We start from the raw sequence: 19,507 nt of genomic DNA on the forward strand, positions 1-19,507 counted from the left end.
ATTGCAACAGAAAGTGTTTCAGACCGTTCATTTATCGATGAAATTTTTCCCAACCGATGGTTGGGGAGAGATCGCCAATACCATGGCCCCCACGATCCCCAGACAAACCCACCTTGACTTCTTCTTGTGGGGTTACGTTAAAAACAGGGTTTACGCAACACCTGTCCATGATATGCCAATACTCAATAAGAGGATAAGGGACACACTAGACACAGTGAATCCTGAAATGTTGAATAACACATGGATGGAAATTGAAAATAGCTTGGACGTCTTGAGAACAATTAACGGAGCACATGTGGAAATTCTCTAAATCAGGTTAAAAAATATGAGTTTTCCTATTATTTGAAGTAAATTGCATGCTTCTACTATTCTTACCAGTAGTTTTCTTGTTATTAATGTGTGTTATCAGGGAGAGGCTTTATGTCTACCCTGTATAACATTAAATTATTCTTTAGATTTCTGGTTAGTCTGAAATGTTTTTTACTGTTTGTTCTTTTCAAAGAATTTTGTCGGGTAAATTCGTAACTTGAGAATTGTTTCACTCAACATGTTTATTACACTCAAAATCGCAAATGTTTACTGGCACTTCACAGAATATTAATCTATGAGCAAAGTACGCTTAATCTATGTAAATAAACAAGTATAAAAATAAATTACCATCATATTCCTTTTCTCCCATAATTGCAAAACCGAGTGTCATTGCCATATTTGGTAGCAAAGCAAACAGAAATTTATGGATTATAGTCATTTTGGACACGGATAATAAAGGAACAAAATACTGTATAAGCCAGAGCGTCACTCCAACTATCGCAGCCAAAGTTGCTGAAAAAAGTAAAAGTATTAAAATTCAAAAATATGCAGACAGAAAATGTAAGATGTTCTGAGGTTCCAAAATACACTAAGAATTTAATATTTTACATTTCTGAATATTATCAGACTATGTAATACCCGTTTAGTGGTTTTAAGTTCCTGGAATCCGAGTCTCTTTCTCTAGATAACAAGTGTGAGAGAGTTAACAGCTTTTGAATATGAAGATCTCATGATGTCACAACATGGCTGAAACAATCTTCTTGTTTCTTTTCTAATAGTATGTTTATAAGGCAAGCGAGATACATTCTCGGAGTTTGAACTCGCATTTACCAGCTCATAAATATTATGTTTTCCATATTTCTTAGGAACCTGTCGTCACAGACCACAATTGAGGAGTGTATTTCCAAAATATGCAAAATCCGTTTGGTACAATTCTTCAGAAAGGGCAAAAAATTGTCTTTTTACATTGAAACACTATGGAAAGTGATATTTCAAACAGAAATAACCATAAAAAATAATGTGTTTTGAAGAAAAATAATTACAAAATCTAACGTAAGCGTTTCCATAGTATACTCTTCCATATTCAATTCAAAATCGGATTTTTTTTGGATTTAGCATGTTTTGGAATTACACTCCTTAATTTTGCTGGAGAAAGTATATAGTACGAAGACAGTTTAGTATGGCAACTAAATGACTAACAATATCACATCAGTTGAGTTCGTATCATCATTGCCAAGATGTCTTCTGAATCAACACAGAAAGTTGAGTTGAATGTAACTGATTGTTTTCAATCTCTTATTCTATCGGCAGAGTAGACTGATTCTTGCAAAGCTGCGCAATTACTTATAAAGATTGACAGGCATCACTTCGTGCTTATGTCCACCAGCGCAAAGAACCTCTCCAGAAAGGATGTACCGTACGTCTGTGAAGTTGTCCCGCCCACTTAACGAACTTTTCTTTTTCTTATCCACATCGTTAGTTTATCGTTAGTTTACTTTAGTTTTGCTAAAATTATCGTTAGTTTCGAAAAAATAAAATTTTTATTCAAAAAGTAAATGGGCAGCCCAACTTCACGGTTCCCCACCCACAAACGAATTTCAAAAGTTTCTCATATCACATCGTTAGCTTATCGTTACTTTACGTTAGTTTTGCTAAAACTATCCGTAGCTTCGCAAAAATAACGATTTTATTTTAGTAAAACTAACGTAAACTAGCGATTTGAGATGAAAATCTATGATAATTCTTTATGGGCGAGCTAACTTTACATTTGGCGGGAACCTTTATTTCTCGAATAAAATCGTTATTTTTGCAAAACAAACGTTAATTTTAGTAAAACTAACGCAAACTAACTAACGATATGAGTTGGAATTTTATGAGAATTCAACATGGCCGAGCTAATTAACAGTTGGCGAGAAACTTTATTTCTAGAATAAAATCGTTATTTTTGCGAAACTAACGATAGTTCTAGCAAAACTAACGTAAACTAACGTTAAACTAACGATGTGATATGAAAAATTTTGAAATTCCTTTGTGGGTGGGGAACCGTGAAGTTGGGCTGCCCATTTATTTTTTGAATAAAAATTTTATTTTTTCGAAACTAACGATAATTTTAGCAAACCTAACGTAAACTAGCGATAAACTAACGATGTAAGTAAGAAAAAGGAAAATTCGTTAGGTGGGCGGGACAACTTCACAGACGTAAACGGTGTCTAGTCATAGCTGCCTACTGTTATAACTGTAAGCTAAAAACCAGAACGATGATAAAGAAGTTCAAAGTTAACTTAAGGTTACTACCAACAAATATTCTCAAGCCAATCTACATAGTAAAGTTACCACGCCTCTACAAGAAGAATATCAATCTAACATGCGAATACTAGCGCAAAGTCCAAATTCACATCTCAAAATCTACATGTCACTTCTTCCAAGTATAGAGTGCGTCAAAATGTATACACTGTTTAATTGAGAATTAACTTTCAATCGGATTGCCAGAAGCGATTCATTTTTTGTACTGTTACAGTTTAATGTTCTGTTATTATATCGCAATGCGTGGCGAAGAACTCATATTCGTTTATGTGTTCGAAATATTGGCCGTCAGCATCAATCCACCGGTAGGGAAGACGATTGCCGAATGCCCTTGGCCCTAAAGGCTCAACGGAGGGCACTCCCGGACTGAGAGACGAAATAATAATAATAATAACTAACTCACTCTATGTCCTATGGAACTCGGAGGTTCAATGACCCGTTCACAAAAGCTCTCCATTGAATTCTATCGTTAGCTAACTGGAACCAGTTCCCACTCTGTATTCCTATTTCTGCGAGATCCATCATAATATTGTCCTCCCATCTGTACCTAGGTCTTCCAAATGGTCGTTTCCCAATTGGGCTTCCAGTTAAAACTTTGAAAGTGTTCCTACTTCCTTCCATTCTCGATACATGACCTTCCCACCTAAGCCTCCTAGATTTGATGACCCTAACAATGATAAACAATATAAATTATGTGGTTCCTCGTTATGTAGTTTCCACCATTCATCATCCCCGTTTCTCTTGGGTCCGAATATTCGTCTTAGGATCTTGTTCTCAAACACTTCCAGTCTGTGTTTTCCCCTCAGAGTAAGCGACCATGTTTCGCAACTATACAGCATAACAGGAACGATTATCGTTTAAAATATTTTGGGCTTCAAATTCCTCGACAGAATTCGCGACGACAAAAGATTTTGAACTGAATAATAACACGAATTCCCTGCTTTTAGTCTGACGTCTATCGGTACTTGTGTACCATTTACGAACCGACAGTAATAAGTGAAGGGAAGATCAGGCAATGGCGCAGAGAGATTGAAGAAGGGCATTCAAGGGTTCATGATAACCGTAGCACAAGCCGAAGTATTCAATTGCACGATCCGGTGTACCGCGTTAACGAGAAGGTGCGATCCAATCGCCGATTCCTAGTAACTGAACTTTCAAAGAGTTTACAAAAATGTCTGTCAAAACACTGTATCAAATTGTGACCGACAAACTGGTTTATCTCAAACTGTGTGCGAGTTCGGAAGCTAAAATGCTGACAGACTCTCACAAATCTATGTTAAATCTAGGAAAAAGTTTTAAATAATTATTAGGCGCGTTTTTGATGTATATATCCTTGAATCTAGTGAGAGAACAGGCGCTTTTTCCCTTAGTTAAAATGCGAGAGAGATACATTAACTATTTTGGCAGTTCCTCTCTCGTATTAAATAACAGTAAAGAATGACAGCTACTATAATTTTTTGTCTGCTGGAGAAGAATGGGAATTACCTTTTTTCACACATAATGACGTGAAATATAACCTGGATATCGTACGCCATTGAGAAGTCTAAGTAACAGTCAATGCAATGGCGGCACTCTAGTTCTACTAAAGTGAATAAATTCAAACAAACACTATCAGTTCATAAAATTACAGCAACTATGTTTTAGGACCGAAAGGTTGTGATTCTTGTAAAATCCTTGGAACCTTTCTACTACTACCTGGAATCCTTCTGATCTATAACAACGTCCTCCACACACACTTACTCTTGCTCGCACTGTTGAGACAACTAAAACATTTCAATGGGAACTATTCAACCAAAACCCTTATAGACTAGACATTAACCCCACTGATTTCTGTCTTTTTCTTCACCTGAAAAAGTGGCTTGCATCGAAGCGTTTCAATGACGTTGAAGTGCTTATGACATAAGTTCGGGACTGCCTGCATTCTCATATGGCAGATTTTTACACAGAAGATCTAGAGATCCTAGTGCCTCGCTACCAGAAATGTGTGGAGGTTCATAATAACTATGTCGAAAAATACCTAAGGTATGTCTTGTATATCAATCACAATAAATTTCTTCTGTTATCAGTTTCTTGTTTTGTTTAAAAATTATCGCCCCGCTTTTTCCTTGACACGTGGCTCGTATATGTTGTTCCGATAGTGTGATATTACTTTCTCATGAATTAGAAAAGTACATCCTACTGAATTAATTAAAATTAACCTTCCTCGATGGTTTAATGGCTGGTGCACTTTGTACCAAGGTCAAATACTGGTCAGAGATCACTTTCAGAGTTTCTTGTATGTTAAATCTAGGAAAAAGTTTTAAATAATTATTAAGCGCGTTTTTGATGTATATATCCTTGAATCTAGTGAGAGAACAGACGCTTTTTCCCTTAGTTAAAATGCGAGAGAGATACATTAACTATTTTGGCAGTTCCTCTCTCGTACTAAATAACAGATTTAAATTACAGTTTGTACATCATGATTTATTTTATATATGTCTAATTTATTAACATTAACTGTCCAAATTTTTTGGATCATAGTTTCAATTGAAAGGGGTAAATATCGTAAATTTTGCAAGTTTGCTCTTGTACCTAATAATAGGTTGAAATTACAATTACTAGTATTAACATTAATTAGGTATGTTTCTAATTTAATTTGCACATTCATGCTCACTGAAAATTATGTTTGAAAATCTCTAGAATGAAAAGAAATGAAATCACAACAATTTGGAACTTTTTAGTTTTGGAAGTTGTCTTTTAAAAGAAAAGAAAATGGTTTAATGTTTAAAAATTTTGTTTGAAAATTCTGATTTAAAAAATTATTTTAAATTCTTAGACTTTACTTGACTCAAATCATCTTAAGCGTTAATAATCATCTTACAAGGAACCCTAGGTATCTATCAGAGCCCGATCTTAATGAAACTTTGTATATAGAGAGAGTGCCTCGGGAAACTCACATAGCCAAAATTGTAGCTGCAGAGTCCAAGAGGTTGGGACACTATGGCTCGAGAAAGATCAAAAGTGGAACATCAGTACATTAAAGACAACGTGAGAAAATGCACGTTTTTCTTTAAAACTTGTAATTGTAACGACACTAAATGAGCATACATGGATACGAGGTGGTAGATAAGATCTGTTAAAAGTGATAAAAAGAACATCCGCCATCTTGAAAGAGGCCATGTTGAAGCTGATTCGATTGGTGTAAATGGGAAGAGGGTCTTGCGAAGCATCAATTTGAAAGTAAATAGACGCAAAAACCTGTTGGTGAAATCTGTTGTGGGATTACATTATACTTGTGCCCCTGGTAGAGTGATTTAGGTACAAGATTAGCAAAGCGTATCTCATGCCACTGAAGCAGATGGAGGGTATGGAGCGCTATGAGTAGGATCAATGTAACTAGAAAAACAGAGCGAAATAAGATTTTAGCACTACGTGATTTGTGTCAGAGACAACATATAGTTGGTATGGATGGAGTGATATGACGTGTTCAATCTTCATAATAATGCCATAGTTGGCATACACTTGTAACTATTTATTATATTTCCATTAATTCGAACAAAAATCAGAAACAGAATTGTTCTGCAAGAAAAGACGACAAGAGAATGTTCATTACAAAATATATTTGCTGATGACAAATTATACTACAAATGTGTACATTATAGTAGAACAGTATATTGGAACGGAAAGGCGATATGTCTAATTTATGAAGAATTTACAATTGTTCTCATATTGGTTACCCAAAGATATTCCCCTTCTAGGGTGCACTCATCACTGAAGAAGGTTCAGTGGTTGAATATCGCATCACAAAATGTTTATGATGCAGTTGAAGTGCCTGCAAGTTGTTCGTCCTGTTCTTTTTTGTGATAATGGTATGCAACGAAAAAATGTTCAAAACATAAGTCAGCTGAACAATAACTGCACCTGATAAAAGCATATGTGTCACATCCCACTACTGCATTGCACAATTCCATCTTCTGTCCAAAACAGAATGTAGTAATGCCCATGAACTTGTCTGTCGACTCCACGAGACCAGCTTTATACCAAGCATAACGATGCGATCCCTGAAATCGAGGTGACGTGAACTGGTTATGAATTAGGGATTGGAGACGCAAGATATTATTTCGCTGTTGAAGATTGAATTGTTGATTGTAGTAAAGGGCTGCCGATGAGATCTGTCTTGCCATGTGTTTTGCCATTCTGAAAAAATGCACATCCAGTGGTTGGCATCTGCTAGTAGTTTTCTCTGGTATTATGTGCGTCTGAATTCTATTTTCATTCAATGATAGGTCACGAAGTACTTCTGCAACCAACGTATTGTCCTTATGTGGACCATATGAATCTACTATAAGCAGGTTCTTGTCACCAGACATTTGCATGACTGCCTCTGCTAGAAAGTCCTTATACAGCGCTTTGGTCATCTTTCCGGAAGAATGCCACTTTATGATGAGATTGTCTGGTTTGAACATTGTCTGTTGTACTCTTGCACTGATATCTGTCTCTGGTAGAATAATAAAGAATTTCTCTGCTACCTTTCCTGATTTCGAAATCATTGGAACAATTGTGTATGAATGCGTCATTGCAGCTACAGATTGGACACGTCCATACACTTGCGAAGCACCACGCTCATTTAGTGTTCTTCCTGTCGTCATCTCCTTCTGAAAACCAGACTCGTCTGCATTCCAAATATTATCATCTTCGTAAGAAAGAAGCAGTTCCTTGGTTAACATTCGCCATTCTTCAGCACGATTGTTGATTTGTTGTTCGTCATCAAACGTAGTGGTGGTGTCAAACCTAGTAATTTTACGACTGACAATATTGTAATGAGACTTAAAATTAGTTAGCCACCATTCGCTCGCTTTGAACGTCCGAGTTCCCAGTTCTCTTGCTTTTGTTTTAGCCCACTTTTGAAGATCGCTGTCATGGACTATGCGGTGCTGTTGTCTCGCTTCTCTGAACCTTTGTACAGTAAACTCTGCAATCTGTTTTAATGCTTCTTTTGTTGTAACCAATTGCCCTTTCTTCAACATTGCTTCCCAGTAATAGAGCTGACGTTCGGATGTTAGGAATCGAAACTGTGTTCTCATCGAAGAGAAAGTACGATGCTTGCCAGTTGTTGTGTTACGCCAGTATCTGACAGCTGCAATTTTTTTGTCTGTCGAAATGTAGCAATGCGCCTTTTTTTGGCGAAGGTACGTAATCACTGTCTGAAGATGACATTGATGATCTTTCCGCATCTTCGTTCATAACGTCACCATCAAATGCTTCTTCTGGTTCCGGCTCATACTCATCGAACTCAAGAGAGTTTTCTTCGCTCACTTCCATGTTAGTGTGCCAGTTGTTAAGTAGATCCCAAATGTACTGCACACATTTGTTGTCCTCTTCACTAAACACTTTTTCTTTACCGAGTCCCTTTTCTTTTACCATAGACATCAATTTTTCCACCACATTGTGTAGATTCATGATGTAGGTACACATTTGACGTTTAGAACGCTACAGTTGTGTTCGTCGTACACAGTCCAATAAGTTGTGAGCGAGAAATAGACATGACCCAGTGGCTCTGTGTTTGAGCGCCACCTATCTATTTTCACTCGCATCAACGGGCGTGTGCCTCCCCCTTGCAGTTCATCTTCTTGTCCACAGTACGAAATGCAACTTCTTATCGGTTTTAGGAGTTTTTCGTTTTTTTACATTGTTTTTCCTCTATCTCGCTACAACATACTCACTCAGGACAGACACTTGAAGATTAACCACGTTATGTTGACAATCATTTATTTCAGAAGCAAAGTTCATAGATACATTCATATGTCCACGAATAAATGCGAAAATTAGAATGAGTAAAACAAAATGTTGCTTAATAGACCAGAAAGTTTGATTTTCGTTTTATTGTTCTTATTTACTGCACTTTGACATGAAATTTGCAACATACATGTCCTTGCCGATTATACACACACTAACATTATTACAAATACCAGGTGAATTCGTTATCAAATTATATTCCTACAACAACATATTTACAGACATGTGACAATAATTCTGGACATTAGTATACCTAAACACTCTACCAGAAGCACAGGAATAATGTAATCCACAACATACTTCATCAACAGGTTTCTGCGTCTATTTACTTTCAAAGTGATGCTTCGCAAGACCCTCTTCCCATTTACACCAATCGAATCAGCTTCAACATGGCCTCTTTCAAGATGGCGGATGTTCTTTTTATCACTTTTAACAGATCTTATCTACCACCTCGTATCCATGTATGCTCATTTCGTGTCGTTACAATAACAAGTTTTAAAGAAAAACGTGCATTTTCTCACGTTGTCTTTAATGTACTGATGTTCCACTTTTGATCTTTCTCGAGCCCTAGTGTCCCAACCTCTTGGACTCTGCAGCTACAATTTTGGCTATGTGAGTTTCCCGAGTCACTCTCTCTATATACAAAGTTTCATTAAGATCGGGCTCTGATAGATACCTAGGGTTCCGTAAATAATTCTATTCATCTTACAAGTAAAAGTCACTTTTGGGTGAATCGAGTTGCTGCCCAAGACATATGTGATAGTGTTACAACATATATTTTTAGCTACTAACCAGGCAGGTAAACCTTTCTAAAAATATCAATACTACTATATACATATCTTATTTTTGTCCTGAGTTCTCTGCGACGAAGAAATTCGTCAGAGAAATGAATTCAGAGTGGTTTAGACTTCAGAACATCTTAAACTTACACTACAATCTGTACATGTTTAAAGCAAATACTTTAATAGCTAATACAAAAAATATTGTATTTGGCCTACGTTAAGCTAGCACTGCATTTAAAATGACATTGTCTTATTAATTCGTACTTACGATGAGTGAAGAAGGTAGTAACAGAGAAACAAAACACTGTACCAGCTATAAGATATGTATAAAGGAATAACCAAATTACAAACGGATTACTGCAACTGAAAAGAGGTTTGGTATTTGGATTGACAGAAATGAATAGAAGTGTTACAATTATTATGGTGGATAGGAAATTGATCATGAACACACTGGCTAACCATCCTAGCCATAACATCCATTTTTTCAGACCCATTACTTTCACGTATGCCTGTGAACACAAGAAGAATATTTATATCCTTATCATTTCACCACTGGAAGTCGTGCGTATCTGAAAGTATACGTAGCTTAGTTCATAACTTTAAAAGAATTGAAACTCTAAAAGTTCGTGTTGTATTGTGAACAATATAGAGATATGTACATTAAATAGTATAATTTAATTAAACATACAAAAGTAACAAAGTATTGTTAAAATTAGACTTGGCACATTTTGCGTGAAATCTTTATTATTGAAAGAGAAACTCAAAGGGGTGTCAGCATTAGTGTTCCTATTAACTGTCGCAAATAATGTCCAAAACAATTAGTAATTTAGATTGGACATTTTGGATCACCTCTTACTATCCTGATCTCGCATTCAATAATTTCCAAATCCTTCAAGGAAGTACTTTGGACAACTATTAAAAAAAAAATAGAAACTGAAAACGACACCGTCAGACAAAACTCCTGGGAGCATAGATATGATATGAACCTTATTATTGCCATTAAAATGTCCTTGGAAGCAGTCACGATTTAGTATGTAAGCTGAGGTTTTGAATCAGAAATTCTATTTTATACAGTACTTTGTCCGCATGTAAATATAACATGAACCAGCAGACCGTCATTGCATTGTTAGATTGCACAAGCAATTGCTGGAAACTGGCTTCATGTTGAGAAAGGAAGGCAGTGGGGAAAAAGCCGTGAATGAAGAAGTGGAAACGGTTTGGGAAGCCTTTTAGCGAAGTCCACGCAAATCGATAAGGCGTGTGAGTATATAATTACGAATCTTGCGTCTGACTGTGCATAAAAGGTTACGGTTAAGAGCCTACAAAGTACATCTTATTTAAAAACTTCTGTTTAATGACAAGCCTTGCCGATATGAATTCGTTGTTATAGTGCTAACGTACCCTGATGAGAACAATGATTTCCTTAGAAAGGCTAGCTTTTTCTGACCAAACCATTTTCCATACGTCAGGTAAGGTGAATACTGATAACTGTAGGATATGGGATGAGGAAAATTCCCATCAGTTTGCAGAATATGAGCGCAACAGCTCAAAATTAAATGTGTATTGTGCGTTGACTGAAAATTCTGTCATAGGCCTATTGTTCTTTGAAGACATTACAATTACAGAACCAATGTTGGAAAATTATGCTGTACCTCGCATACCACAAGGATATATGTTCCAACAATACGAGGCACCTCTCTATTATGCTTTTGGGTAAGAAAATTTCTAGATACCCACTTCCAGAACAATTGGATTGCAAGGGAAAATCACAGTCAGTGGCTCCTGAGATTGCCTGACTTGATCCTTGGACTTTTCTGTTTAGGGTTACGTGAAGACTTTAGTGTACCAGACTCAAATTCAAGATTTGGATGATCTAAGACAAAGAATTATCGGTTTGTGGATCCATGACACCTCAACGTTACGCAACAACGGGAGAGAGGTTGAGTACTATCTTGAAGTTTGCCGAGCAACAGAAGAGGCACACGTGGGGGTGCATTCATGTATTAAATATGAAATTATATTCTTTCATCTCTTCGAAAACCAAACCGGATAATTCATTACTAATTGGTTCTCGAGTTATTCATATTTTCTATTGGTACATTTTCATCCTGACAAACTTGCCCTTACTCCGTACTTCAGTGTTATTAAATATTGATTCAAGAATATGACAATGACTTTAGCAACCGATTGTCTATAATGATCTCATAAATGAACTGTTCCGTAACAGTATGATACTAATATGATACACAACGTTACTCTCTTTTTAACTTGCGAACAACAGCACCTCATCAGTTCATACGTAAGTGGTAAATGAGCAATATTCCTATCAGCTGCAATTAACTATCTCCAACGTTTCAGCAGACTATTCAACCCGCAATGGAATGTGAACCAAAGAAGCCGTCCAATGCATGAGTCATCTCGTTCAGATTTCAGAACCATTGTCTCCGCATGTGGTTGTCATTTTTGGGACAAATAGTATGCGACGATGAGATATCATGGAAATGTGGGATATATATATTATTAGCATTTCCCAACGATGTTGATAATGGTATAAGTTGTCTTACCAAGAAACGACTTAGCATTGTCCTCAAGCAGAATTACAAGCAATTATGGCTCATCGGTTTTCAATTTTTCGTGCGGTCGTTCCAGCCGCTGCGAGTATACAGTTATATATGGGTTGTCTGGCCCCTTAACATCAGTTTGTGGTGCACGAAGACCCGAGTGATCCACCAAATACAGAGTATGACCTCCTGCTCATGCATTGGTAGTTGTGGTTGCTTGGAAGTGAGTTAATGTGATATCATTCAATGATAAACGAGAAGTCTAGTAGTGTAAAGAACCCATTGGAATGTTAATAATGAAGAAATACAGAGGAACATTTGCTCATGTACGAAATACTGGTATCGTTCCAATTTTTTTTATCTATTCTAAGCTAGTGGAGATGATGTCAAATGGTGCTACATTCTAATGCTTCCTCAAATGTCTCACGAGTTTCGCCATTGTCGATGTTAATAGTCGTCCTGAGTGCCTCGTCGTCTTTAGTTTCTGGGTGTCCCGCACGTGATGCGTCTCGTAAGAACTCTTAACTTGTTAAATTCGTAAATCACCCCTGTACTGTCTGCCTATTCATCACATCCTTACCGAGCGAGTGTTTGGAATATATTTATTCCCATTTCAGTGTTCCTTTTCGGTTTAAGTTTTTAATTCGTACAGACCCCTCATATTTGAGATTCTCTTGTTTGGTCTGCTCAGCGACATTCTCGTTCTACAGTTAGCACAACATACAGAGCTTCGGAAGGTAATTCTTTATATACAACGTAATAAAGAAAGTTATAATTAACACTCCTTTTAAAATATTTTATTTAGAAGCTAGACTGAACTAAAGCTAAACTCCACGACTCAACAGCCCTGCCGATCTTAATGTTCGTGCTTTGTGTGTGATGTTTTGGTAAACGCATCGGACTCTTCTCATACTAAAGTAAAGTTTTTTTTTTCATCTCTTCTTTCCAGGTAGTTTTTAATTATCCTCACGACGCTAGACTAATGTCTCACTGCCAATTCACTTGGTTTTCCCTAATGATTACTCATCCAGTACGATTTAATTTGGCTGATCAAATAGGAACGATTGATTAGCGCGAGGTTCTACTTAGAAAGACATATCAAAATGACAGCATTTATACGTCAGAAAAGGGTAATATATTCCCTCAACAACAAGGGGAATATATTCACTCAACATATTCCAAATTGTTTGATAGAATCATAGTTAATTTGTGGAAGCGTATGTAATTTCTTCCTGTAAATATTGATGTTTAGAAATCGTTTACGTAATTCTATAAACAATTAGTTGAACGCCCACCATGGAAAATATTTAAAAGATGTGTATAGAATCCCATTCTCCAACCCATTAGGATGTATATTTCGACCGAAATGAAATGGTGAGAATCCAGTAGGATCCAAAGGACACACATATTTACTCGTTTCCCTAATTGTCGAACCGCTTTCGTGAGATATCCTCTTCTTATGCTGTTCTAACTCTGTCGCAGTGTTGCCAACAAATTGACACAAAAAGTCGCTAAATGGGGGATGAAATGTGTGTGTGTGTGTGTGTTAAATTTGTCGTCAATTCAAATTGAAAGATCATATGTAACTGTGAATAATTTCATTTTTAGAACGATATATATATATTTTAAATTTATGATCAATTTCAGTTCAGCAAAATCAAAAATGAGTTTAGAAAAACGAACAAAGAATTGAATCTTACAACCACTTCACTTTTACTTACGTTTCTACAAATTATCAATTTACTATTGCTAACGTATTATTTTTGCCTTTAAACGGAAGCTCTGCAACCTAAAGGACATTATAAATTGGAGTTGATCTTCGTTAGAGGGCAAGAGATAACAGCAATCATAACGGAAATATGGAGGTACATGCTACATACTTTCCCAGCTCATGAATGCTTGCGCTAATTCAAATAAACAAAAGGAAAACAAACATTTATCTAAACTGATTCTACTAATAGTACTTCATTATAGAAGGAGAAGTTGTTGGTAGCACAAAAGTCGCTAAATTTGTACGTAAGTCGCCAAATTCTCATTCAAAAAGCGCCAAAAAAGTCGCTAATCGGAAAAGATATTTTTTTCGCTATCCTGGAAAGTCGAAACCCCTAGATTTAGCGACTTTTCCCCCAAATTGGCATCACTGCGCTGTCGTTGTACATAGAATGTCTGACTATCCTTCTTCGTTCGTCTCCTTGCTGAAACTGTGTGGTTAATGTTGGAAGACTACGCTAAAACAATGAAGAAAAAGATGAAGTATAACAATGAAAACTGTATTTAAGTGTTATTATTAATATACATTGTTGCGGGCTTGCGGCTTGATTGATTCTGCATTAGGAGTAAATTCTAAACTCCTGCTAGCCCTTTTAATATATAGATTTTAATTGTAGTTCTTATTAGAATAGATTTGGCATTGATTCTGCAGATAATTTTTCTTTAATGAACTATTGTAACGCCAAAACAATATTTGTAAATTCTCAGCAATGTAAAGTCGATTATCATTATAAAACTGAAATATGTCTCGCTTAGAATTTAGGATACTTACTTTTCCTATTTAGTAGCCTAGATAAAATTTAGTAAACACTAGAAACGATCACCTACTAGAAATTTGAATTTAGTGCAATGAACGTTAGCTACTGGAGAATATTTGCTGGTGTCTAACGGTGAGATGTGTAACTCCTACTAGTTTCATTTCAATAGTAAAAGATGGAAAATAGTCTGAGGTTAAGTCGCATTTACTTGTAAAAATGTTAGCATAACATGTTACCTAATATAGTAAATATACGAGGAAAATGTTTTGAAACTTAATAAAGTAATCAATACATATATTCTGGAAAATTATCTTACACTGTTTTTAAAATTTCGTAATTTTGGCTCTACTCGCATGTAATTATTATGTACGTAAATTGACAAATCCAGTATTATGTTTATGATATACGAATGCAGTAAAAGTGAACAAAAATTAGTCGTAATGAAATAATTTTACGTAATGAAAACTCTTTTAAAAGGTTTTAGTTCCACTGGGAAGTTATACACGTGTTAAAAGTATGCAATTTCTTGTAACTTTTCAATGTCCTTGTAGGAAAGGGAAAAGAACAATCAAAAAGTTAATTTATACTGTTCAAACCTTCCAAATATTGTATGCCATTGTTTTATGTTACAGAAGAAGGGTCCAAGATAGGGTGCTGTACACATATCATATTACATGAGAAACCGAAACAAGTACAAATCTTCAGAAGTGGCGAGATTGTTTCTTCTCTTAGGCTGCTACACACAACCATGTGACCAAGTACACAACAGAATGCTGACCATGTGGCAGATGTCGAACTCAAATACAAGGTGTTACAAAACAACATCGAGAATGTTTGGAAGGTGATTCCTGGCACCAAGATAAAGCAAAAAGTATATACCAACCTGGGTGCACAAATGCTTCCTTTCGGAGTTATATTCTGCCGAAAACATGAAAAAAAAATTAATTTTAAAGGTTCATAGCTCCACAACTATGTGATCTACTGTAGTCGGGTCAAGACTTCACCCAGGAACTAATATGTGTTCTATCCAAATATCCATGTTTCAAAATTCTGAGGTACTTCCGCAATCATTTTTTACAGAAGGAATTGTTGAGTACTTCAAATTATAAGCCCGTAGTCAAACTCCCTCTATAAAAATTGTTGTCTGAGTATCTTAGCATTCTGAAACATGTACTTTTGGATAGCACACATATTAGTTCCTAAGTAAAGTCTTCACCCGACTACGTTAGGTCCCATAATTTTGGAGCTATGAACCTTGAAAGTTATTTTTTTTTTCATGCTTTCGGCAGCCTATAACTCCGAAAAGAAACATTTGTGCACCCAGGTTGGTCTACACTTTTTGCCTCATCTTGCTGTCAGGAATTACCTCATATCTCAGAAGGCACTAACCTTTATGTATAAACTTTGTCAAAATACAACACTAATCTACTTCTTCAAAAATGTTTAAACCATCGGCGCAAATCTGCTTTTAACATTGGGGGAGGGAGGACGATTAAGACGGATATGTATCTTTCTTACCATTTCTAAGAATGGCATTGACTTTCCATTTTCTTATGCTCTTTGTTCAGAAATAATACTGTATTTTTCAAAATTCATTCCATTTAACAACTACGTCCTTTTGTTCTTTCTTTCGTCCTTTCTACTTTTCTACTTCTTTTTCTTGATGTTTCTTTCGTTTCGCCTATCATACTCTTTCGACCGTTGTTAATTGTGATTCAAGTCGGCAGTCATCAGTAACACCAAAACTAAGAGGAATTGATAAGCGAAACTGGTGTTCCACACCAACTTGCTCGGATATCAATATGACGGGACTTTAGTTATCATAACCAAAGAAAAATTATATCGTTTAGTTATTTTTAAAAGAAGGAAATGTTTGAATTAAAGAATATCACAACGGGGTAGTAATCAGCCCGGGAAATTAGGTAGGCAAAGAGGATGCTTCCTTTTTCTTGTATGATAGAATAAAATATTAGATTCACTCCTAATATTTTGTATCATACCATATAGGATTTATCGGTCTCCAATTCTTGCAATTATAACTTTAATTTATTCATGAATTAAAACACATTTAATTCTCAAACTCATGTGGGCAACTGTCCAATTCCTTCCCTGTGTCGGTCATAGCTCCTAGAAACAAAATCCTAAATACGACATTGATTGTCTGGAACATTGGGAGGTGGGCAGATTTGAGGCTTATTCTAGGGAACTGAGGTGAAACTCATATTACGGTAGATAAACCTGATTTCTGGGGTGAACCTGTTGTAGAGTATATTATATATTAGGCGATGTAGATGAAGTAATAGTACATATCAGTATTACATATCACTGCAGTGAACACATTCTGAAATCTGAATACATGCATATTTATAATTGGTATGTTTCTAATTAGGCATCCACAAAGATCCACGTCAAAATTATTTTTTAATAATATAATAATATAAATAATGACTTCCCCAAAACTATGAAGAAAGAATATCAACTATGACGCAACAATACTCTTATTTGAGCAAAATGATGATAATCTCAATAGCATTACATGAATCGTTACAGAAATCTGACGCATGTCATATATTGTAGTTAACAGATGTAACCTTAAAATTATGGAGAAAAAATTCCAGCAATTAAATTCTTTTCTTTGCTTACGAAGCATCCCCTCTCAAAAGAAAAATTGGGACACGCGGAAATACGTAGGAACAAACTACGCTTCGACTAGGAATGCACTAAACTAGCAGAGAAGAGAAAACTGGTAAAATTACGTTGGCTACAAAATCCGAATCAAATAACTACACAAAATTTCGTAGACATCATGCGGGAAACTTCCAAAACTTTTAGAACAAAGAAACGCTATTTTTGAAAGCTAAAATTAAGGAACTTGAAGATAATACTAAAAATAGAAACATTCGGGACATGTATAAAGGGATTAACGAATTTAAGAAAGGCTATCAACCTCGTGCTTATATCAAAGATAGCTGACGGAACAGTTCTCACTGATATAGACAGCATCTTAAATAAATGGAAAGATTTCTTTGACGATTTGCTTAACACGCAGCCAAAAACTAATGTGCAGGGAGAAAGGGAGATACACACCGCAGAACTGTATATTCCAGAACCCAACCAAATAGAAGTACAAGTCGCTATAAAAAATTAAAGAAACACAAATCTCCGGGTGTAGACGAAATTCCGGCTGAGTAAATTTTAGCTGAAGGCGAAAAATTATGGAACAAGATAAACCCATCCTCCTTATCTAGAACAAGGAAGAATTGCCACAAGAGTAGAAAGAATCAATCATTGTTCCAATCCACAAGAAAAGCGAAAAAACTGACTGTAATAATTATCGAGGCATTTCTTTTCTGTCAATATCCTATAAAATAATTTCAATCATTCTATTAGCAAGATTGACCCGATACGCACATCAAATTATTGGGGATTATCAGTGCGGATTTAGATGAAATCGATCAACTATCGACCAAATATTTACCATTCGCCAAATACTCGAAAAGAAGTCGGAATACAATACCCTGATACATCAACTATTTATTGATTTTAGAAAGGCTTACGACTCGGTTAGGAGAGAAACTACAATGTTCTTACAGATTTTGAAATACCGAAAAAGCTAATGAGATTAATTGAGGCATGATTAAATTAATTCCAAAGTAAAGTCCGAGCAGGAAAATTTTTGTCAAAGAGCTTTCAAATCGAGAATGGCCTGAAACAAGGAGATGCGTTGTCGCCATTATTATTCAGCTTTGTCCTGGAATACGCTATAAGGAAAATCAAAGACAACAACCATGGCTTAGAGTTGAACGGTGTTCACTAGGTTATTTCGTACGCTGATGATGTAAATTTAACATGGGATGATAGGAGAACAGAGTTCTTATTAAACGCTTGCAGAGAAATGGGTTTAGAACTAAATGCAAAGAAAACTAAATGCATGGAAGCGCATCGGGACCGCAAAGTAGATACTTTCAAATATCTAGGATCAATATTAACAAACGAAAATCATATTCAAGAAGAAATTAAATGCCGACTAAAAACAGGAAATTCGGTTTATTATCCAGTTCAAAATCCCTTGTCGTCGCTAATTCTGTCGAGGAATTTAACGCTTAAAATATATAAAACGATAATCACCCCTGTTGTTCTGTATTGTTTCGAAACATGGTCGCTTACTCTGAGGGAAGAACATAGACTGTAAGTATTTGAGAACAAGATCCTGAGACAAATATTGGGACCCAAGAGAAATGGGAATGGGGAATGGCGAAAACTTCATAACGAGGAACTACATAATTTAAACGGATTACCAGACATTGTTATGGTCATCAAGTCTAGGAGGTTTAGGTGGGCAGGTCATGCAGCTAGGATGGAAGAAAGTAGAAACGCTCTCAAAATCTTGAGTGGAAGACCAATCGGAAAACGACCATTAGGAAGACCAAGGCGCAGATGAGAGGACAATATTTAGATCGATCTCGCAGAAATAGGAATCCAAAGTAGAGACTGAATCAAGTTGGCTAAGGATAGGAGTTAGTGGAGAGCTTTAGTGAACGCGGCATTGAACCACCGGGTTCCATAGGCCATAGAGTTAGTTAGCTTACGAAGCATGAGTAGATGCCTAGGTTGATACTACTAATAGATGAAATGTGCATTTACTTAAAAGATGGGTTCTACTGATATTAGGTAGCCTACATACTCTTCGTGTGCTAGGGCCTAGGCGAGAGAAGGAGAAAAGATTTCACATCAGGTTACGTCACGCAGAGTAGCACACCTTCATTTTCATTAAAAATGGAAAAGCCAAGAGAAACCAATTTCATCTAGCTTTCCTTTGTGGCAGGCGGCCACAAATCATCACACTTATCTGCAAAAACCACTTTTCATATCGGATTGTTGGGTGAGCCTCCGGTTCCAATGTTGGGGAAACATGTCCTCCATTTCCCCGGAACTTGTGCCCGTATCTACAGATGAGAAGGGCATATCCTCCTCTGCAATTTGTGCCCAAGTAGCGGAAGTAGAATTAATACATATTGATGAGACTACTAAACGTACTACAGCACGAAGTTCAGTTTGAAATACTACAGAATACGATTCTTTTTAAAAGATGAAAAAGCCAACAGTAATCAATTTCATCTTACATTCCTTTGAGGCAGTCGGACACAAATCATTACACTTATCCCAAAAAGCACTTTTCACGTCAGATTATTGGGGGGACAGTCCCCCCAGGTCCAAGGTTGGGGGCATGTCCCCTTCGTCCCTCTCG

At 36.3% G+C, this 19,507-nt stretch overlaps 1 protein-coding gene across 1 annotated transcript in view; it reads right to left on the reverse strand.

The window, feature by feature from the left end:
- Positions 1–19,507, reverse strand: part of LOC145672647 (phospholipid-transporting ATPase ABCA3-like) — a 228,203-nt gene that overhangs the window by 207,809 nt on the left and 887 nt on the right. Inside the window, exons 2-3 of the mRNA XM_081741810.1 lie at positions 9,439–9,679; positions 658–822 (exon numbers count right to left, since the gene is read on the reverse strand). Of these exons, the coding sequence (XP_081597936.1) occupies positions 658–822; positions 9,439–9,679 (406 nt within the window). The remainder of the gene's footprint in view (positions 1–657; positions 823–9,438; positions 9,680–19,507) is intronic.

Source organism: Thermobia domestica, chromosome 16 (genome assembly GCF_964235325.1).
Source record: "Thermobia domestica chromosome 16, izTheDome1.hap1.1, whole genome shotgun sequence".
NCBI lineage: Eukaryota > Metazoa > Arthropoda > Insecta > Zygentoma > Lepismatidae > Thermobia > Thermobia domestica.